We start from the raw sequence: 22879 nt of genomic DNA, 5'->3' as shown, positions 1-22879 counted from the left end.
TGCTTTTGGGGATATTTGTGATTGCTAACGGGACAACATGTAAACTTTTCACTGAAAGAATAAAAATATGATGTATGTATACAGATGCTTTATTTTGAAGTCGTGTTTCCTTTTCCATTACAGAAGCACTGTTTTCCTTAGGCCCTGAAGAACTTGGTTCTCTGGAAGATATCAATAAACCAGATGTTAAGGTGTTTAACTCTGCTTTTATTATTCTCTGCTGTAGGTTGAATCAGAAAAATGAGGGTTTGAATCAAGAGTGTAAATACAATATCTGACCATACTGAGAAATATAATAGCTTATGGAAAGGCAAGAATTCTGTTTTGGGCACTGTCAAAAGCCAGTGCACCAGTTATTTCTCCATAAGATCATAGGTCTTGATCTTACTTCTATAGAATCCAATGGCAAAAATCCTTCCGACTTATGGCAGAGCAAGAGCAGGCCCAAAACTTGTCCAGTACTGTTCCAGATTTTCTTTACTAATTAAGGCTTCTATTCTGTGACTTCTTGTTTGTGGTACTGCTGTTTCTTTCTGGAGCCTCACGGATGTTGTGGGTTACCTGTATATAAGATGTTACAGGGTGGAGTCTAATTTTTATTTTAAAAATGTTTGTTAGTATTGGAAAACAGATCTTGTTTCTGTATTCTATGATTTAATTAAATCTCCTATGGCCATGTTCCTTTGGTTTTTTTGAGTTACAAAAGAATACAAAATTCCCAAAAAAGTTACTGTTTATATTATGATAGATTAAATGTAGATTAATGATTTTTCTTTCTGTGTATTAATTTATCACTGTTGAAATAATGAACTTGAATTTCTGTGTTTGAAGGGTAGCCGTGTTAGTCTGTAACTGAAAAACTTAAACAACAAATAGTCATACAACAAAGAAAGATTTGTACCCTGGACCCCTTACTCCATTTATCTGAAGAAGTGGGTTGTGCCCACGAAAGCTCATGAAACCATCTACATTTTTTGTTAGTCTCTAATGTGCTGTATGACTATATGTTGTTTTTAAGTTTTTTTTAGTTTCTCTGAGATACTTAACTGAGAAGGATAAATAATTATCTAGATTTTGGAAAGAAAGGATGTATCCATGTTTATACAGTTGCGAATTAAGTAGGCCAAGTTATAATTAGAACATAAATGCTATTGGGTTGTTGGTGGCTTGTTCTCGCTTCTGTGCTAAATCCTAATTCATTTTATTTAAACTACTGGTTTTGAAGTTGTTTCCTGAAACTTTTTGTTTTTAAACATTTAGGTTCGAATAATTCCATTACAGTTACAACGATTATTTGCTCAGCTTTTGCTCTTAGATCAGCAGGCTGCATCTACAACAGATCTCACTGAGAGTTTTGGATGGAACAGCAATGAGGTATAGTATGGTATGAGTAAGGACATAGCTTGAAAGAGTTTCTTCCAAAAGAGAGAGAGGAGGCTTGAAATATTTTGACCTGTGAGAAAATGTCTTAATTTTTTTTTAAACTGGGAAATACATTTTTAATTGGGCAAGTATTCTGTTTTGTCTGCATCCCCAGTGAAAGTACATATATTATCTATTTCTGATGGAGAACAAGTAAATGGGTCTCTGCAGACACAAAATATATTTATAAAATATTTCAGTAGTTATTCATTTTTTGTTTGCTTGATGGCTTGTGGCTATAAGTCTTTTAAGAAAATCAGCACATATTTCATGTTACAAAAGAGAGGAATAGTCCCACTGTGTTCAGTGGAAGTAGTGTGTTTGACATGGACAATATTATGCATGAATATAGGAGAAATAATGGAAGGAAATTAAGGCTGAAAAGTAGTTGCACAGGGGTGGGGGTGAGAGGAACAAACTTAAGACAAGTCAGTATTCCTCTCTTGATAGTGGGCTGCTTTCACATTGTATCTTGCTTCCTTTTAAGGTCTTTATGTCTCTAATGTAACTGTTTATTGCTTTTAGAAAATGTTTAATCATAGTATGGAAAGCAGCAGATTGCACTAATAAACCCTTTTAAAAATGTATCCTGTGTTGTCTTGTAGGAGATGAGACAACATGATGTACAGGAGTTAAATCGCATTCTGTTCAGTGCTTTGGAAACTTCCCTTGTGGGGACTTCTGGACATGATCTTATTAATCGGTTATATCATGGAACTGTTGTTAACCAGATTGTTTGTAAGGAGTGCAAGAATGTCAGTGAGAGACAGGTAAATTCATAGGCATGTTATAGCATAGCTTGTTGGCAACTTGTTAACCAGGTTCTGGTTAATTGCAGAAGTTCCATTTCCAGTACTTGTAAATGCTTGCTTAATCTAGGAAAATATTCCAAGCAAATTAATTATTTTGACAATTCTAATAATGTATTGGAACTGTGCAGCTTTTATGTGTTAGGACTCTGCAGTCTTCTAAACACGGGAAAAATTCTAGGCTTATTTGTTCATATTGAATCTTGGCTGGTATTCGTAAGCTGTGACTACAGTGAGGCATGAGTCATCAAAAATAAACCGGTAGCACTGGTAGTATGTAGCTGAGTTGCCATGTATCACCTAGGGTAGATATGGTTAGAGATATAAGTAACAATGTTACTACAGTGAAACTCCTTTTGTTTTATTCACATTTTGCAATCTATTTTTACTTTCCCTAATCTGTCTGACGTGTGTTTTACAACCAGGATTTCTGACAAAGCTGAATTCCTCACAAAGAGGAATGAAACAGTATTTTTAAAAACTTACAAATACTAGTATCACTGAAGTAAAGTGAAGAGAGAAATAAATTTCCTTAATCCTGACACATGACTTACATTAGGGATGTAAAATCCCAGTTAACCAACTGAACATGAGCTCCAGGCTGGGGGCTGCTCCAGCTTAGCTTGGAACATGAGCCGCCTCTTTTCGCTGCGGGCCACCTGCCCATGGCAGGTGGGGAACTGTTCCAGCTCCTACCGGTTAGCCAAAACTGGTAAGCATTACCTGCATAGGGTGATGCTTACCGGTTAACTGGGTAACCTGTTAACCTTTCACATCCCTAACTTACATAAATGTGTTTCTTTATATTTAACAAATCTGCTATTGTACCTACAGGCAAGTGTGCTGCAGTATACCAAATATCAAAATTCAGCTTTGTTTGCACAATGTGTTTACTTTGGTTCTCTGCTGTATTATTATATAGGAGGATTTTTTAGATCTAACAGTGGCAGTCAAGGATGTATCTGGCTTGGAGGAGGCCCTCTGGAACATGTATGTGGAAGAGGAATATTTTGAAAATGATAACTTGTACCGATGCGGAGCATGCAACAAACTGGTTGAAGCAGCAAAGGTAATGGGTTTCTTGGTCCATAGCATCCAGTTTAACAGCAGTTCAGGAATTTGGATAAGTAGGAAGAGCTTTGGCACTCTCTGCCAAATTGGTTACTATATAAACTCTTAGCTGTCAACTTAAGCAGGAAACATGTGAGAAGACCTCTCATTTTTCCTTCTGCTATGAAACTAGTTAAAGAAATTTTGAAAGTATTTTATGTCTTGTATGTAACATGTACATTGTTGCTGTTTCTTATGAGACCCTGGATGGATGGGGTAAGGTTTGGGCAAATAAAGTATCAGTTCATCAGTGATAATCTTCTAGAGCTTATCTAGACTACACTAAACTGTCGAAAGAGGATATGCAAATTCCCTGGTAATTTGCATGTCGTCTTCCGATCTCATTTTTGAAAGTGGAGCTTTTTCGAGGTTTACACAGTTTTTCGACAAAGGGGGGGTTCGCCGAAAAAGCCGCATTTAAACTACTTTCTCTTTTGAAAGCTCTCCTCTTTCGACACTTTAGTGTAGTCTAGATAAGCCCGTAGTGATTTATAGCACCACTTCAGCACGTGCTAGTTTAGTCTGAGTTAGCATCCAAGTGTTCGTTCAGGTTTAGCAAATTAGACAATTTTTCTGACGGTCTGTCAGTGTTGAGGAGCAGCTTTCTTCCCTTACCGTAAAACAGTGGTCTCCAACCTTTTTACACCCAAGATCACTTTTTAAGTCCCAGAACAGGTGAAGATCTACTGTCCCATCCCTTTCTTGAAGCCCCCATCCTCTCTATTCTCCTGTCCATCACTTGCTATCCCCAGCCCTTATACACTCTGTTAAACAGTTTATTTTTAAATTATGCAATATATAACATTAAAATCACATGTTTATAGTTATGAAATAAATGGTCTGTTTTTAATTCATGCTATTTAAATGTCAAATGAAGCATTTACAATTATACATTTTGTTCTCTGCTATTTTGTAAATCTAAAATCAAGTATTGATAATTATATATTTTTTCTTCCAATAACAAAGTCTCAGTGTGACACCTGTGAATGAACAGTATCTGCCAGTGTCTTGAAGTCTGGGTTGTAGTCTGAGATTGCTAGTCATATACGGTCCATCAGATGGGCATCTGTGATCCTGCGCTCAGCCTGGGAAGCTAGCTAGACGCAGCTTCCCTGGGCTGAGCGCAGGGCAGCCGGGCTGGAGGGAAAAGAAGCGGCTGCCCAGCCAGCTGGCCATGGTGCTCAGCCAGGGTGCACCAAGCTCCACGTGGGCAGGCGCAGAGGAGAAGCTGCTGATCAGCTGGAGCGCGGGGCAGCCGCTTTCAGCTGAAAGCCACAGTCAGCTTGCTGGGGTGTTTCAGCCCTCCCGACCTTCTAGCTCCCACCATTCCTCGTAGCTACTCACCTGTGGTGTTGCTCGGTGAGTAGCTGCTCCTCAAATGAGGAAATCTAATGTAAATGTACTGTGCAGGCGTGCAGTTCAGAGAGGGCTCAAGATCTATTCTTAGAGCCCCTGAGATCTACCGGTAGATCGCGATCTACTGGTTGGTGACCACGACCGTAAAATTATCCCCATTGTGGGTGGAGGTGAGACTGGAGAGGGCAGGCTGCATCTAAAGAACTTTGAGTACATCAGAAGGTTACAACTGTTTGGTGCAAACAGTTTTATTAAAAGCAGATTATGAAAGAATCTTACTTTCCCATTTAGACTGATGGCTCTGGGCAGGATTTGACAAATCCTCTAATCAAAGGCTACAAAATTTCCCTGGCTAATCGGAGTGTTTCCTAGCTCTTTTTACAGATTGGATAAACCAATTGTTAAATGCCTGTCCCTGATGTACATTAGCACTTCCACTCTTGCTGCAGTTGGTGAATCTGCATGAATGCAAAGATATAATTCCAAATTTTCCCTGTGTAGGCATACTTTCAGAATCAGGAAGCTGCTTTGTGACTCCCACTCTGCCAATGGAGCTAGAGCATACTCTGCTCTTTTCATCTTTTTCTGGTCCTGATTCTGTGAAGGATATTGGCTGAACCTCTTTGAGCCTCTTGCATTTCTAGCCTTTGATGCAGGGGAATTCTGTGATACTGCACAATGCAGAATCTTGCAGACAATACTGTACATGAAGAATCTCCACAACAACTCCCCTCCCCCCCCCCTCCAATGGGCTGTAAAGATGTTGGCTGCTACTAGGGGCTGCTGGACTCAGCAGAGCCCAGCTCATAAATAGAAGACAAGAGGGTGGGGTGAGGGAAATTAAGGGTTCCCAGCACACCCTAAAGGAAGAAGGTAGTGGAGTGCAAAAAACTCTGTGCAAGCCCAGGACCCCACATCAGGCTTTCTCTCCTTGGTTGGGCTCTAGAAGGGTAGGGTCTGTCAGCGTCTGGGGGCGGGAAATCCACTGCTGATTAGTAGGGAGTATGATTGTCTGAGGGGGAGGAGGCTCAGCTGGGCTCTGGGGAGGAGGGAGTGTGATTTCCCGGCTGGGGGGGAAGGTCCATGGCTGGATTCTAGGGGGCCTTCTCCTGGTAGTTTGAGAGTTGTGTTTAGAATAGAGAGCGTGCTGCTTCTTATCTGTCACAAACCTATACGTAAAACTTTTTGTTCTTTTTACAGTCTGCTAAACTACGTAAGTTGCCTCCCTTTCTTACTGTCTCACTCCTGAGGTTTAACTTTGACTTTGAGAAGTGTGAGCGATACAAGGAAATGAGCTGCTATACGTTCCCTATCCGGATAAACCTCAGGCCTTTTTGTGAGCAGGTTTGAACAGTTTTATCTTAATTTGTTCTCTGGCTGCATATGTGGGAAATTTATCTCCAGGATGAGCCATATTTCATTTTATCTCCTTGGTCAGGTCAGAGGCTATTTACTGGAGAACCTCTATGGCTTTCCCTCTGACTCCAATCTGTCCTTCCAAAAGAGATTTCTTTTAATAGTATTGGAAATTGTAATATTTCCTGTGTGAAAGCAAAGCTTTTATGTGTAGTATTGACAAATGGAAAAATCAATAACAGCATAAGACTTAATTGAACATTCTCAGGCAAAAACCTCATTAGCTGAAAATTAGTTTTTGTGTTGGTATTGCCTAATAGCATTGCATAGCAACTCAGTTGTAAAATCACCATGGATTTGGTCTTTAAAGTTCTACAAATTGGCAGTTGAGGAAGAATTTTTTCAACATTACTTTTAATGGAGGAGCTTATTATTATTTTGCTTTTATTTAATTTTTTTAAAAAGGCTACATTTGAGTTATTTTGTTAATCTCTGCAAAATTTCAAGAAAATTAACAAAGCCTTATAGAGGATTTGGTAAAATTAGTCATCCACGCCGATATTTCTCAAGAAGTCACTTTTATCATAGAATTCCTAAACATTTACTTCTAACTTTCCAGAAAATTACAACTATGCCTAGGAGTAAGTGGTATAAACTTTGTTTATGATAATCTTTTGTTTGGAAACAAACATGTTTTCAACAGCATTCAATTGAAATATTCAGCGTGGTATTAGCTAATGGAGCTCCTAGCTGTTCTTCAATAAGTATGAATAGTTATTTCAGGGACAGCTGAGTTGGCATGTTTTATACTTTTATGCTGAACATAAGAATGGCCATACTGGGTCAGACAAAGGTCCGTCTAGCCCAGCATCCTATCCTCCGACAGTGGCCAGTGCCAAGTGCCCCGGAAGTGACGAACAGAACATGAAATTTCCAAGTGATCCATCACCTGTCGCCCATTCCCAACTTCTGACAAACAGGCTACGGACATCATCCATGCCCATCCTGGCTAATACCTATTGATAGACCTATCTTCTGTGACTATATCTAGCTCTTTTTTGAACTTCATTTTAGTCCTGGACTTCATAACATCTTCTGACCACTGTTATTGAAAATATTTTATTTCTAAAGTAGTTAAATGCATTTTTGGCTTGGTCAAATGTATCTCTGACTCTGGGATAGTGGTGGATAATGGAGAACTGCATTGATGGCTCTGTTTCCCCATAAATTGCCTGAAATTTTATCCGTAGTGTAAAATCCTCTTTCCAGTTGTGTGAAAGACTTATAGAATGCATTAATTTCCTTTTCTTTTAGACTCATTTGGATGATTCGGAGTACATATATGAGCTGTTCTCTGTTATTATACACAAAGGTGGCTGCTATGGAGGACACTACCATGTATATATCAAAGATGTAGATGCACTGGGAAATTGGCAATTGAAAGTAAGTTTAGAACACTCATTTTGTGTGGCTTTTCTCCTGCTTGGTGAGTTTCAATTCCTTGAAATGCTGTAATGTTTTTAATATACACTTTGTATCAACGAAAATAGTCTAGTAAGGCCTTCACTTAAGCTTTCCTATATTGAGAACAGACCACTTATACAGCTGAGGAATTATTTCTTCTAATCAGAGACTGGAAACCGCATCAAACTTTGTGACTTGATTTTGATTGTCTATTTCCTATCCTGCTGTGTTAGGTCACAGCATATGGTTTAGACAGTGATTTTGGCTCCCAGGCGCCTACCAAGTTTAGAATGTTAGACTTTCAGCATTGTCTCTGATGCTGGCCATCCTGTATCAGAAATTGAAAATGATTTCAGCAGCTATAGTGTTCAATGTCCTGTATGAGGTTTGATAGTCCTCTTCAGGAATTATTTTGTTACAATGTAAAAGTTCTTGGAATTTCTATTCACTGAATCTTGTTTGCACTGGCAATCTTTGAATCTAACATTTGTCATCTCCTCTAATACTTCTGTGAGAGAGAAGAATCTGTGCTAGAAATCAAAATGAAAAATATGCATTTCTGTTTGACATACTAATCTTTATTTCCATAGCCTTGTAGTAAGGACCCTATAAATGATCTTTTTCAGGAGGAGGAAAGCAAACTGATGTCTAAAGAGAAGGATCAGAAAGAAACTGAAAATGTCAAAGAAATGGAGAATCCGCTGACAGTCCTGAAAGAGATCTTATCAGAGGTATGGTATGTAAACATCTTTACTGCTCCCAATTAATTACTGATCTGAAAGTGGGAAGGGAAATGTAGAGAGAGGATAAGTGGGGGGTGGAGGAGTGGGGAAAATCTAAACTTGACCTAATAATTCAGCAAGGAGCTGAATTATATTAAAAATCAGTTTTACACTTTCAGTGTATAATACAAGTAGTCATTCACTGGTTCTCTCTGAATACTTGTTTGGCTACGCCATTAATTATTTAAAGTAGTTTACCCCAGCTGTTTCAAAGGCTAGTAAAATCAATTGGTTTATTACCATTTCTGTTTATTGTATATTTCTTGGTGTGTTTGTGGTTTCCCCCACCATTTCATCAGCTCAAAATCTTTAACTGTATTCTGTTAGGAAGAATCTAAACAAATTCCTGTGGATCAGTTAGGGCAGAAACTACTGGAGAAGAAAGGAGTGTCCTGGAACAAAAAATACCGGAAACAATATGGACCTATACGAAAGGTAACAAAAATAGAAAAATCGACATAGATACATTAGTTAATTTTAACTAAGCCTAAAAGTTTAAGATTTTTAAACTGGTGATTTTATGAAATTTCAAATATTAATAATAATAGCAGTGGCTCTTCTTTCCCAGCAAGTAATCTGTAATGCAAGTCTAATTTATGAATGAAAATACAGAAAGCAATGTATTTAGAAATGCCAGTACATATAAAGATGCTAATAATTTAAAAATACAGTGTTCTTGAACTAGCAGCTCAATTGTCATGATGGTAATGAAACTCTTATTCTGAATCCTTCTCCTTGGTAGTTCAGAACTCATCCAAAAAATTACCACTTGAGCTAAATTCTCAGGCTTGGCAGCTTAAGAATTGCATTGCAATAGAAAAGGAAACTGCTGGATTTGAATTTTGAGTTTGAATTCATTTTTAACCTTTTGAGTGATTTATCTTGAGAGTATGACACAGGCCTATGGGGTGGTCATTACTCTTTAATTCTTATCAGGCCAGACAAATGTTCACTACCCCCACTATATTGCTGTCATAGTATTTATCTAAGAAGAATGTTGTGTGAGGTATCAAATGAAACCTTATATCACAGTGGTCATATGTAGGGATGTTCAGAAGCATGTACTTTGGTAATTGTAGCTGACAAAAATGAACAGATAAGCAGCTCTACATTTAAAGGCTGTTGGGAGCTGGCGTGCAGTCAGGCTGACTCAGTCCTGGCTCATACCAGGTTCTGGCAGCTATCCCCGCTGTGTTTCTGCGAACAAGAAAGGAAGATTCCTGCCCTGAGAAGCCTTCAGCCTAAGGTTTAACACATGAGGGGAGCAATGAAAGGGGTTTTCTATACAAATTAAGGTGAATCACTCTAGGAAGCATGGCAGAAGCAGATTTTTCAGAGCAACCTAAAAGTGGGCATTACTTCAGGGAGAACAAACTATGCAAAGAAGGCCTGAAATTGGCAAATACAGCTTTGCACATGTAATAGATGTGTCTTTCATTTTTCTGTATTTTTCTTCCTTTTCAGTATTTGCAGAATCATTCTCAGATATTTCTACTCAGTCCTGATGAAAATAAGGTTAGTCTCAAGGAAATGTACCATAAGCTCCAATTTGGGTCAGATTCCCAAGGACAAGGTCTGCAAAGCCCTTCTCAGGACAGTGATGTCCAGTGGACTTCAGAAAGTCTATGTACAGTGTTGAAGGACAACACCTCTGGTTCCCATTGGTTTGACTTGAATGATTCAAAAGTCCAGCCCATTAAGGAGAAGGATATTGAGAAACAATTTCAGGGTAAAGAGAGTGCCTACATGCTGTTTTATCGAAAATCCCAATTGAAAAGACCACCTGAAGGTATGAAAAATATTCACCTTGATGGATTTTTCTTCCCTCCACAAAATTCCTTTTACTTAAAACACACACACACACACACACACACACACACACACACACACACACACACACACACACACACACACACACACACACACACACACACACACACACACACACACACACACACACACACACACACACACACACACACACACACACACACACACACACACACACACACACACACACACACACACACACACACACACACACACACACACACACACACACACACAAAATCAACAGTCCAGCAGTGGAGTTCTGCTCAAAAGGAGTAGAAAAATGCTCCCACTACAAAGTGGAGGAAAGTGTTAGCAGGAAATTCAATTAAGTGGTGTGAATAGTGGTGATAAATTAGGCAGTTAATGGTCTCCAGTTGCCAATATTTTCCAGCATCTTCCACAAACAGACACATAAGTCACTCGTGTAATGAAAATACACTATAAAAACGTTGATTGTAATAGTTATGCCTAGTATTTAATTAAATAAAACGTAATAGGAGTATAAACCGAAATAAAATGTGCATGTTGTATCTACCTGCAATTTAAGGTTCCATTATAAAAGAACCCACCACCTTCTTCATTAAAGAATTTAAAAGACTACTGCATTGGGAGGACTGGCTTTGAGAACCCTCTCCTAGTACTGTCAGTAGGGCTTTATACAACTAGAACCAAGCTAATCAGCTTGCTTTGGTCACAGCACAAGCAAATCCAAGATACCGGGTTCCTGACCATCTTTTGAATGAAATGGATGCTGCCAACATTGAACTGCACAAGAGAAGGTATGTAATATAGCCATCAATAATTTTCATTTGGAGATCTCAAAGTGCTTTACAAAGGAAGCAAAGTATCATTATCCTAATTTGGCAGATGATATTGATGCATATTTGATATGCTTTTTTAAAAGGATGGACTGTGATTCTGCAGACTATAATATTGATTTGCATCTCCATTTGGGCTCTCACTATAAACTTTACAACGGGGCCTTACACCCATCGCTTTCTCGGAAGGACAGTGTGCTGGATCTGACTATTGATAAAAGAAAAACCCTGGGAGATGTCCGGCAATCGATATTTCAGGTATTTACTCTTTTCTGAGCGTTAACATAAACATTGTATCTTTACAGTGACAACATAAAATTGTGGATGTGACTGTGCTCTGTATTCCAAGAAGAAAAAAATGTCTGTAGTATTTGATATTTTGCTGTCTGAAAGACTACTTAAAATCATAGAAGAGTAGGTTTGGAAGAGACCTCAATCAGTTTGAAACATTGCTGAGGGGTTACAACTTTCTTACTTTTTTCATAATCTGTTTTATTTATACCCATTAGCTGTTGGAATTTTGGGAAGGAGACATGATTCTCAGCATTGCAAAGTCTCTACCAGCTGGACTTCATCTTTACCAAACACTTGATGGTAAGACCAGCATAAAATAAGACTTCATTTCTTATTTGCATCCTTTATATCTTGCTTATGGCATTGTGAAGATATTCCATTTCTGAGCTTATTGGATGAATATATTACATTTTATTAACCTCAGTGTTCAGTTTGACCTATTTGCAATCCAGTGCAATTTCTTCAGTCTTGATCCTATTTATGGGAAACTTAACTTAGGCTGTAAGCTGTGTGGAACAGAAGCTGTTATTTATTTGTGTGTGTTCAATACCTAAGACAGTAGAACCTGGTCCACGACTAGGAACCATGATAATACATATAATAAATAAAATAATATTACAACATAATAAAGTTTTATGATCCTTACACTGGCTCTTCTGTGAAACCTTTGGGAAGCAGGATGCAAAGTTCAGGTCTCTTTTTGAGAATTAATCAGATTTGCAGATGTGTACAATTTTATTAGTAGTATTTATCTAATTCTTAAGATCTCAGAGGCCGGATAGTAGCAAACAGAAGTGGACTGGACTTGTTAAGCTGAGTGAAAACTTTAAGAGGAAAGGGTTTTTTATATAAATAGCACAATATACAGCTCAATTAAGATATAATGAATTTGTCTTTTATTAGTCTTGACACAACTTCATATGGCTTTGTCATTTTAGATATTAGGACAGACATTTAAAAAAATCTTTACTTCTTGTTGAGCGATATGCAGTGTCCATTGCTTCAGTTTTTACTTGGGTAGGTCATGGTCTGTCTGCCTCAGAAAACTAGGTTGCCAAAAATGCTCAAGTAATATTTGTATAACATAAATGTCAGAAAAACAGAAGCTAAAAAAAAGTTTGTAAGTGTTCTTGCAAATTTTCATGTGTTCTTTGTGGATTTAAAGTAATTGTCATTTAGTCTGTATTCTGGTAAGAAGATGGAGCTAGTTGCATGCTAAAGTTAAACATAAAGACTTAGATGTCAGATGCTGGCTCTAAGGATACAGTACATGACTACTTTAACAGTTATTTATTAAATATAAAAATTTAAATTTAAATCTTGTATAGCAAGTTATTGATCATACAGATAAGAGATTAATGTTACAGCCCTGCAGAAGGATTTGCCTAGGTGGACCCTTATGTCTACCAAAAGGCCTGTTGACTCCACAGAGGTATATGGGCCTGGGTCACATTACATGACTGGGCCCTCTTCTTCATCTGTTCTTCAGACTTTACATCTAGAGGGAACATCCGAATGTTACAGAAATCTATTCTGTGTCCAGTTTGCCAGCTGACATGAGTTACCTACCGGGAAAAACTTGATGATTTGATCTTTTCAGGAGATGAGATGACTTTGGCTGGCATTGGACTTGCCGATGGGGCAGATGTCTTTGTGTGGAATGGCAAGGAGGTGAGAGAACAGGAAAATAGATCCTATTTTACATTGCCCGAGAAGCTGATTTTTTTCATATAAGCAAAAGGTTTCTGGTCGTGTAAAATCCCTTAAAATGCTTTTTTGAGGCATGCTGGCAATATTTGACCAACCTCCAAATATGGTAGCACTGCTTCAGCCTCCTTCACAGATGGTCCCCTCTCTGCTGCTTGTGAATATACCTTTCATGATCCTCAAGGTACATTATTTTCCTGGTAGGACATGGGTATGTAAACAGAGTGTACCACATACAGTGTGTGATAGTCCATCAGATTCCCAGATGATTACTTCATAGATTTTTTTTTAATTCCATAGAAAATAAGCTGTAGTAAAGTCTTAAATTTACTATCTGTTTGGTCGGTTTATGATGCAGTATAGGTGCTCAGCTGCACAACATCCAGCAAACAGCTACATTTGCGTCAGTGATTGACACCATATGTAAAAGCATAATTCATTGAAACACAGCATGCTCTCCTTGGATCACTCTCTTCTTTTGAACATAAAGGCTTCTGTTTAGTTTCAGCATCAAACATCTAAAATGCAACAGTTATGTAGTATTGGGAAATGGCTTGCCTACAGAAGTATTAGTTTCTGTTATTTCTAAATACTTCATTTTTCTATAATAGAGTGAGCTATTATAGGGAATCTTTTATACCTTGTTGCAAAATATGTGTCCGGTTCCAATTAGAAATTCAGTGTAAAACATCCAATAACTAATTAAAACAAATGTAATGTCAACAGTTTCAGCTTTATTCTTGACATGCACATTTATTTTTGTTCCCTTGCTAATCTTCACAGTATCCCAACTTTTCTTTAAAATTACTTTAATTTTTGAGCTGCCTTGGTCTATTTCTTACGTATTTTTACACTGAATAAACATGTATCATTCATAAATATCTTAAAGGGGTAAATCAGTGAGGGTTGACGATGATTATCTGTCTGACTGAAACTTAGATGCAGTATGTTAGTGTTCAGATCCAGGTAATATCGCTGCAGGTGTTCCCAGGAGTCTATGCTAAAAGATTTAAATAATCCCATTACCATCCCATTTTTTCCCCCTTTACCACCAGTATTTTCAGGATGGATGCTGTGTTACAGGAATCCCTGCCCTCCCAGCATTATAGCCTTTTTTTGGCACCTTTTATGTTCTTTAGCAAGCTCTTCAGGTGGAATTCAGTCGGGAGAGTTTTAATTCTAATGAGGTGGGGAAAAAAGCAAGACTTCCTTGTCTTGAATGCCTGAGCAGCTAGAACCATCCGTGCTTTGTTGGCTCTTGCGGTTGCTGATTACCCTTCATCTGCAGATGTTGCATGTGTCCTACAGGTCGGTGGTATGGAGGTGTTACCAGGTCTTGACCATGAACCTGTGCTCCTAAATGTTCTTCGTTTGGCGGGCTATAATGAAGGAGGAAGAGGTCAGCATTTCAGAGAATCCCAGCATGTCATTCCAAGCAGTGCAGAACTGAGTACCCTGTGGAAAGCCTTAGCATCGCCAGGGGGGATCATCTTAAAGAACAGTTCAGGATCTGACAGAGAGCTGGAGAATTGGAAAGTCATTTGTGAAGAGGATATGAAGAGCACAGTCAGAAGTGTTGGTCTGGCAGATGGAAGCTCGATATTAGTTTTAGATAGCCACGACCAAAGGTAGCTGTCATAATTTTTTCTTTCTTCAACACTTGTTAGGTTGATGTAAGGCAGCTGACATTGAGCTAACTCTGTAAGCAACTACACAAAAATGTCACTCCTGCCGATGTATCTTTTCTGCTATCCCAACTTGAGTCCATCCCCACAAGAGGTGTAGACTCATCGTTGGTTTAGTTAGATTGATGTAGTCTCAGTGTGCTTTACATCAACTATGGCTGCCTTCCAGAAGCCGTCCCACCATGCTGCACAGTGACAGTTCAGTCGGTGCAAGTGCTCATGGCGAGGATGCATGGCGCTGGCCCAAGGAAAGTAGCATGGACATGCAAAAGCAATTCAAATACTGCGATGGCGGAATGCCGCTGTAACTTAGGTCAATGTAATGTTGTAGTATTGACCTACCATTAGATGCTCTACTGTCAAATCCCCTTTGAAAATTGAAATTAGGCTCCTAACTCCCCAAGACATTTTTAAAAAATGTACCCATAACTATTTCAGTTTGTACAATACCTGCCTATGAAGGACTCTTAAACTGAGGGGGGCCTTTGGGTGTCACCATGCTACAAGTAGGCGTAATAATACCTAGTTTATATATAAACAATAAGACACTGTGGCATTTAGCATTCTACCTCAGCATAAGTAATGTGCATTTTTCCTACATTTTTTGCTTACATATAGTATATAAATCTGTGCTCTAACTATGTCTTGTTTGCAGTTTGGTGAATATGGCAAGTGGCAATTTGACTGCTTTTACACATGATATCAGCTGGCTACAAGTTAAAAATTTCTGCCGGTTGGAAGCAGAGGAAAAGCAAGTTAAAATCACTGCAACTGTTGAAACAGTGAGTAATTCGGGGGTTAACAGAATTCTTCCCTTACTCTGCCCACCTTCTTCAGTGCAGTTGGGCTAATCGCGGGGAGTAAAATCCTGGCCCTATTTAAATCAAAGGTGAAATTCCCATGGACTGCAGTAAGATCAGGATTTCACCTTGGGACTTTTCAGTTGAACTTATGTCAGAAAACAGCATGGGGGAGAGGCAGGCTTGGAGTTGTCACCTGTAAGAGCCTGAATAAGCTGCATAGTCTGTGTACTTGAGACAGACACCTGTGTATCTGATTTGAAAAAAAAAAACTAATTCCATAATGTATCCACAACCTATACAAGGCTAAAATTCACTGAGATAGACTGTAGTAATCTTCTACAACAGCTTTTCTGTGTGGTCGTCATGAAAACAGTGTGTTTTATGCGATTGTCTTCGAGAATAAAACTTTAAATATCTCTTTATGAAGAAAATAGTTCTTTTTGTTACAAAGTTACAATGGAAAAAGTGATGGGCTGTCTTTGTGTGTGTGTGTTTTGCAAGATCTTAACAGTAAAATAACAGAAGGAATCTGTGCAGTTTCATCAAACGCGTAAATTATTCAACTGGCTTTTGGTTTCTGTGTAATGTCCACATCTTTTATTGCTTCTTTTATGTGTATTTTACATGTTAATTACTTCCTGTACAAGTTCTCAAACTCCCCTGTCTTCTGAATCTGATTCCCATCCTTTGAAACCTTTTCATTTGATTTCATCGTCTGCTATTTATACATCTGAGTTGTCTTCTTAATCTCCTTCTACATTAACTACAGCTTCACTTTCCTAAATTTGTCATTAAGATATAATTCCCCTATGGCTTCACTTGCTCTTTCTCCCAATGTTGTTTTGTCCTACAGAAAAAACATTAAACATTATGTGCCACATAGTGTGTCAATTTCTAGTTGGTGAATTTTCTTTTGGGCTGAAGTCTGATTAAACTGATAATATATTAAGGAGCTATGTTATCAGATCAGCACAATGAAAGAGAATTTAATGCATCGTAAATAAATAGTAATAGTTTTAATGCTTGAACACCATATGTATATATTTTGTGCGCGTGCATGCGCGTGCGCACACACCATTTATACTCTGTTTTTGTGTACCCTAAAATGTAGTCACTAATATTTCTCTCTTAGGTGATGTCAGATATCAAAATTAAAGCAATACAGGAGCTGCAATTAGGGGAGGATCTAGGTAAATAACTTCAATAATATTTTAGTTGGTGATATGTTGGTTTCTGGTTGCTGGATGGCTTTTAGAGTTTACAGAAGGAAGATGGCTTTTAGTGTTTACAAATGGGAGATTACCTGAGAGATGGAAATTGCTTTTTAATATTAAAGCTTTAAAAAGTTTTTTCTGCTGCAGGATGTAAGGGATTTGGTTCTCCTCCAGTTGGGAATAAAATAACAGCTTCCTGGTGACAAATACTATAACGTACCAGACTGACTGCTGATGAGAATATGTATATTCTAGTAGCAATCTAATTTGTACTCACCCACTACTTTTCCTAGGAGCCATTTTTTGTAGGCCAACTTGTTTACTTGTTGTTTTTTTAATTGCGCATGGAAGTAATTCTAAGACTGCTGGTAACTTGGCTTTCTATAACACTTAGGCTACGTCTACACTGGCATGATTTTACGGAAATGCTTTTAACGGAAAAGTTGTCCGTTAAAAGCATTTTTGGAAAAGCACGTCTAGATTGGCAGGACACTTTTCCGCAAAAGCACTCTTTGCGGAAAAGCGTCCGTGGCCAATCTAGACGTGCTTTTCCGCAAAAAAGCCCCGATCGCCATTTTCTCTGCTGTGTACACTGGCCCTTTTGTGCAAAAGTTTTTCGGAAAAAGACTTTTGTCCAAACGGGAGCAGCATAGTATTTCCGCAAAAGCACTGACAATCTTACATGAGATCGTCAGTGCTTTTGCGGAAATTCAAGTGGCCAGTGTAGACAGCTGGCAAGTTTTTCCGCAAAAGCAGATGATTTTGCGGATAAACTTGCCAGTCTAGACACTGCCTTACTCTTTCTATCCTTCCCTAAAAGACTGACTTAAAGGCATTTTTAATAACGTGTAACTAAAGTTAGAAACTTTGGCCAATCACAGTATTCAAGCTGTTATATTTGTAAAGTAGCTGACTTTGGGAAAATAATGCCCCACTAAGGATGTGAGGCTAATCAGTTTTCTTGACCTATTGGAAGTGCATCCAAGTTGTGATATAGATGCTTCACCTTAGGGGCAACAATTTTTCCACTATGCGATGCCTCCAATTAATTAATTTTCAGTCCTACATTCCAAACAGCTGAGCTGATTTAATATAATTTTTATCTATTCAATTTGTCTTGTCCTTTTTCTTCTACTGCAGTGGATGCTAGCTGTCTCAGACCTGTTAATGAGAGTGGGAAGCTTCTTTCTCCAGGTAAGCCCCTCTAGGAATCATTTTTTAGATAAAGCAGAGGAGAAGCTGCATAGCTGCTATATTGAATGAGAAATAGAACATACAAGTATAGTTGGGTGAATGATGGAGTCACTATCATTCATAGTAAGAACATAAGAACAGCCGTACTGGGTCAGACCAAAGGTCCATCTAGCCCAGTAGCCCGTCTGCCGACAGTGGCCAGCACCAGGTGCCCCAGAGAGGATGGACTGAAGACAATGATCAAGGGATTTGTCTCCTGCCATCGTTCTCTAGCCTCTGACAAAGAGAGGCCAGGGACACCATTTCTATCCCCTGGCTAATAGCCTTTTATGGACCTAACCTCCATGAAATTATCTAGCGTCTCTTTAAATTCTGTTATAGTCCCAGCCTTCACAGCCTAGTGTTAATTCATAATTATAATAAACAAGCAGACTTACCGGCATTGCCCTGGTCCTTCAGGGCAAGGGGCTGGTGGTGTGTGTGTGGGGGAGAGGGGATTGGAGAACTCCAAGCAGGGTGTTGGAGATGTGGGGTAGTGGTGCAGGAAGCTGAGCAGGGGTGTGTGCAAAAATGAGGGTTGGAGGGTGAGGAGGGGCCCAGGGTGGGAGGTCCCATCTGCCACGGGCCTTTTTTCTCCCCAACCATTGGGGGCCCTTTTCTCTCCTCCAGCCTCCCCTGACCCCAGAGGTCCTTTTCTCTTCTCTCCAGCCCCCTTTCCTCCCAGATGCTAGGGGCCTTTTTTCTGACCCCCTCCTCCTTCTCCCAGCACTCTGGCCAAAAGCCGGGGGGGCGGTGAGAGCATTTGGGGCAGGGGTGCTACTTACCCGGGGTGCTCGCAGGCAAGATGAGGGAGCCCCAGCCCTGCTGGCAACTCCCTTAGTGTTGCGGCTGCGCCCAGGGGACACTGTGCAGGATAATCTCCATAAGCCAGTGACTAAGACGTGCACTTGCAGTGTAGGAGACCAATGTTCAAATGGCTTCTTCCTTCAAGAAGAGAGGGAATTGGACCCCTGTCACTGGGCTAAAAGTTAAAAGGAGGGCTGAGGGGTTGCCACCACTGCCTTAGATGGTATTGCGACTCCAGTCCCAAAACTCAGAATGTTTTGGTAATGTTGAAATTAAACGGTTTTGTTCTTATATTACTGAAATATTTCAGTTTTTCAGCAATGCCTAATCTATTCTTACTGCGTTTGCCAAATAGCTTCAGGTTGATCAACTCTTCATTGTAACAGTTTCACCCAAATCTATATGCAAATCTGATGACTCATTAAAGTGATGAATCAGTATTTCATGGTATTTTCATATTTAACCAAAACAGGAGAATTTTTTTCCAATAGTAAAGCTTGTCTTCTAGCATTTCCACTGTCAGACAAAGAAACCATTTAATTGCCTTTTTATTACTTGCATCTAAATTAACTCGATGCTGGATTGCTGCAGAAATGCACAAAAAGTGAGCCACTCCTCTGTACAATATATAGTATGTAGCTGAAAAGAGCTATTTGTATTCAGTAAAAGCAGCGAGGAGTCCTGTGGCACCTTATAGACTAACTGAAGTGTTGGAGCATAAGCTTTCGTGGGCAAAGACCCACTTCATCAGATGCAACTTACTGTATTCAGTAAGTCACTTAAAATGTATAAAGAAAATAGAGAAATTTGTATTTTGCTAAAAATATCAGTCACTAGCTCCTTTCATTTGTAAGGCTGCTTGCCAACCTTTTGAGGAAAAGAAGAGTCCCTCTTTGTGGATTTACATAATCTATTCCTATGAACATTACAAACAGAATGTTAATATTGTTAATAATTAAAGTTGATACACAATAGCAGGATTTTGGAATAGACTAGACAAATAAGCATGAACAATGTATTAACAGTTCAATGTTTGCATCAGTACTTTAATGAACAGACTGGAAACAAACTTTTATTGTGTTTTTCTGTTTTTTTTCTCCTCTGCGAAGTGCCTGAGGATTATACAGTCAAAGAAGCAGAGCTAAAGATGGGAAGCCTGTTAGGACTCTGTCATGGGAAAGCGCCAACTTCCACTCAGGTAAGAGAGTAGGGATACGCAGAAAGATGACTTAGCACAAAAGACTTTGATCATATTTACCTTTCCTGCTAGTCCTTATTTGTATTTTCTTGTCAGAACGCTTCGTAGAGTTAATAGCAGTACAGGAGAAGCGCTCATTCCTTTTATGAAACATGCTAACTGGTTTACTCACCTTGGAGAGTTGGCGGTAATAGGAACGCTGTCACTTACTCTGCTCAGCACTTTCCCTGCCTTATTTAATTTGTAACCGTAAAGACTGCTCTTGTATGCTTTGCCATGAGAGGATTTCAGTGCTGTTTTGTTTTGTTAGAGAGGCAGCCCTGCTGTAAAAAAACAACATGTAGTGGATACGAAGAAAACTTATGTCATGGCTCCTTCCCCACTCTGGCATGATAAATGCAGAACTGGGGGCCAGCAAGTGTACCCCAAAGCCTTATCTACCAGGCTTTGGTATAAAATTTCCCCCCAAGATCTTAAAACCCTAGATCTTGGGAATAAAACTTCCGCTGCCACCACCCAAATGTTGATAAAGAAATCAGGGGAAAGATCATTTGGGAAATCTTACCCCTAAAACAAAAATCGGGGCACACCATTAACCACTGCCAGGTTAATAAAAAGAAAAGAACTTTTATTATTACAACAATATTCCGGTTGCAAGTATAATGACTAGAGAGGAAGGTAACAAAATATACTCATGGAGAAACTCCATGGGCCTAGAACTTAGTTACAAAGAAAAGCCAAAACATCTTTTAAGCAGTGCCAGATCTCAGATCCCATACCCAATCATTAAAACAATAAAACCTAACGAAACTACCTAAACTTTACCCTACTTACAGAAAAGGAAGAATGGTGTCTTGGAGAGAGAGAGACATGCTTGTCCCTCTCTGTAGCTGCAGAGAACTCTCTGAGACAAAAGGGAGAAAGGAAAAAAACCCAAATTCCTTTGTCCCAGTTTGAAAAGTCCCACCTACATTCCTATTGGTCACTCCACCTGGCTAGGTGTAGTTAACCCCTTAATCCCCAGGCTGCTGGCTAACCCTCATAATCATGACAACTTAGTCCTGTTTCATTTTTAGCTGTATGTTCTGAGAGTCTGTATAGTGGTTTTGATGGACTCCCCATATTTGTACTGCATCTGAAATAGTCTGCCGTAGCCTTATTCTGGAATTAAGTGTGTAACTCTATTATGTGTGTGTATATGAAACATGCTGCATGTCCTTTGGGCTTTAACTTGACATGCTGTCCTTTTCTTAGCTCTTCTTGTATTTTGTTGTTGCGAGTGATCTGCAGGGAGGCCCCGAGATGGAAATAGTAGTGGAAGAGTCTGCATCGGCGAGAGAGGCAAGTACAGGAATTCTTCTGGTTTTCATGGACATTTCAGCACTCCAATGCCAGCTCCTCTGCACCTCGGCACTGTTTCCCTGCTACTGTGTATTGCTGCACAGCAGCATCTCTGGTACAGCACATGTCTCTTACATTTCAGGCATGTGGTCTATTGGGGAAAACTTCAAAAGTAGGGCAGGGAGAGAAATCACTTGAGGGCCTTAAAGATGGTGGGGAGAGAAATCTGCTTGTGGACTGATCAGAACTAGGGATGAAATAGTGTTGTTGATAAACTGATCAGCAAAAGCTTATAGGTTAATACTATGGACTACATGCATCCCCTCCCTCACTGCCAGTAAATTTTTTAGCAGGCTGGCCAGCAGCCCTGGCTTGCTATGGATCCGGGACCCACTCCCACTGCAACTCTGCATTTAAAGTGTATTAGGAGCTAGGTGGGCAGGCCACCTGGTTCAGTTCTGGCTCACACCGGGTCCCAGAGTTCAGGAACACCCTCCCACACCAGACGGGGGCTGCTGCCACCTCTGTATCACACAGCCGGTCTGCGAAGGGAGCTGTTTTTTAAATAGAAGCAGAGTTCTGGTCACACTCTGGAAAAATCTAGTTTTGTAAATGAAATTATTTTTCAAATTGTGTATTGAAATGGAATATAACCATGTATTTTTCTTTCTTTTTTTTTCCCTCCCCAGTGTCTAAATTTAATGCTGGATAAGTCTGGGTTATCAGGTTAGTTGTAACAAGTAGTTTGTCTAACGTGTTCAGTGTTCTTTTGTGCACTCTACAAGCTTAAAAAGTATTTGTTTTAATTAAACTAATTTACATCATTGTGATCTAAAGAGAGAGATGATTTATTGAGACTGGAGACAATTATGAAGCTCAGCAATCTCAGTCCAGTGAAGTTCATGCTTTGTTCTTTGTCCATCTAAATTGGGCAAAATCTCACCCTTGACGTCAGTGATCACAATCAATAGAGATCTTTAAATCGCTTTGCCAACAAAACTGTGAAAGTGAAATCAAAGGAAAAATTGCATCTGTGAGCATGTGCTTTGGAGCATCCCATTATTAAAGCTGCTAACAGAAATGAACATGCAGACGCTATGTAGTGGTTGTTGGCTATATCGATGGTTTTGTCAGCACAGCATTTCTCGTTGCTGCTGATTGAAAGATGGAACAAGCTTGAAAAAAGGAGAGCAGCAGGAATGTGCCATCGCTTCTCGTAGCTTGAGCACTGAAACAAATATGAATTAAATGCAAAATTCTATATTACTGTATCATGAAGGTTGCATAAACCAGAAAATAGGAAAGTTCATATTAAGAAAACATTTTCATCTACATACAAGTACTTGTATTAGAGTACACATTAAGTAGCCAACCTAAAACTTCTCTGTATGCGTGCATGCCATTCTGCAGGTAAATGTATTTGAAATAATTAGTTTAATTGATTTCTGTATGTGTTCATTTTACTGCCATGAAAGCAATGGCACTGTGCTCCTTATATGTAGTCATTTTATATCACCAGCCCTGAAAGGCTGATTTTGGCTTGCATACAGAAGCTCGTGGAACTAGGGGTTCTCTTTCTAATACTATTTGTGTTTCTTATCACTTGGATTCTTTTTTTCCCCACTTAAAAAGTCTTTTGGATATGCT

At 39.2% G+C, this 22879-nt stretch overlaps 1 protein-coding gene across 6 annotated transcripts in view; it reads left to right on the top strand.

Moving 5' to 3' along the window:
- The window catches only part of USP40 (ubiquitin specific peptidase 40), a 42332-nt gene that overhangs the window by 3120 nt on the left and 16333 nt on the right, over nt 1-22879 (top strand). For 5 of the 6 annotated variants that reach the window (XM_075934094.1, XM_075934095.1, XM_075934096.1 and 2 more), the window contains exons 3-22: nt 124-191; nt 1261-1374; nt 2028-2192; nt 3154-3300; nt 5898-6041; nt 7368-7496; nt 8144-8248; nt 8627-8734; nt 9764-10088; nt 10830-10911; nt 11037-11208; nt 11460-11544; nt 12845-12915; nt 14260-14579; nt 15292-15418; nt 16572-16629; nt 17794-17847; nt 19803-19891; nt 21146-21232; nt 21922-21958. In XM_075934094.1, coding sequence (XP_075790209.1) covers nt 124-191; nt 1261-1374; nt 2028-2192; nt 3154-3300; nt 5898-6041; nt 7368-7496; nt 8144-8248; nt 8627-8734; nt 9764-10088; nt 10830-10911; nt 11037-11208; nt 11460-11544; nt 12845-12915; nt 14260-14579; nt 15292-15418; nt 16572-16629; nt 17794-17847; nt 19803-19891; nt 21146-21232; nt 21922-21958 — 2487 coding nt within the window. Of the gene's footprint in view, nt 1-123; nt 192-1260; nt 1375-2027; nt 2193-3153; nt 3301-5897; nt 6042-7367; nt 7497-8143; nt 8249-8626; nt 8735-9763; nt 10089-10829; nt 10912-11036; nt 11209-11459; nt 11545-12844; nt 12916-14259; nt 14580-15291; nt 15419-16571; nt 16630-17793; nt 17848-19802; nt 19892-21145; nt 21348-21921; nt 21959-22879 lie in introns of all 6 variants that reach the window. The other variant, XM_075934098.1, reaches the window with a different exon arrangement.

Source organism: Pelodiscus sinensis, chromosome 7 (assembly GCF_049634645.1).
Source record: "Pelodiscus sinensis isolate JC-2024 chromosome 7, ASM4963464v1, whole genome shotgun sequence".
In the NCBI taxonomy this organism is placed as follows: Eukaryota; Metazoa; Chordata; order Testudines; family Trionychidae; genus Pelodiscus; species Pelodiscus sinensis.
Note: the sequence above shows the minus strand (reverse complement) of the source record. Positions and strands in the feature narration are given on the sequence as shown.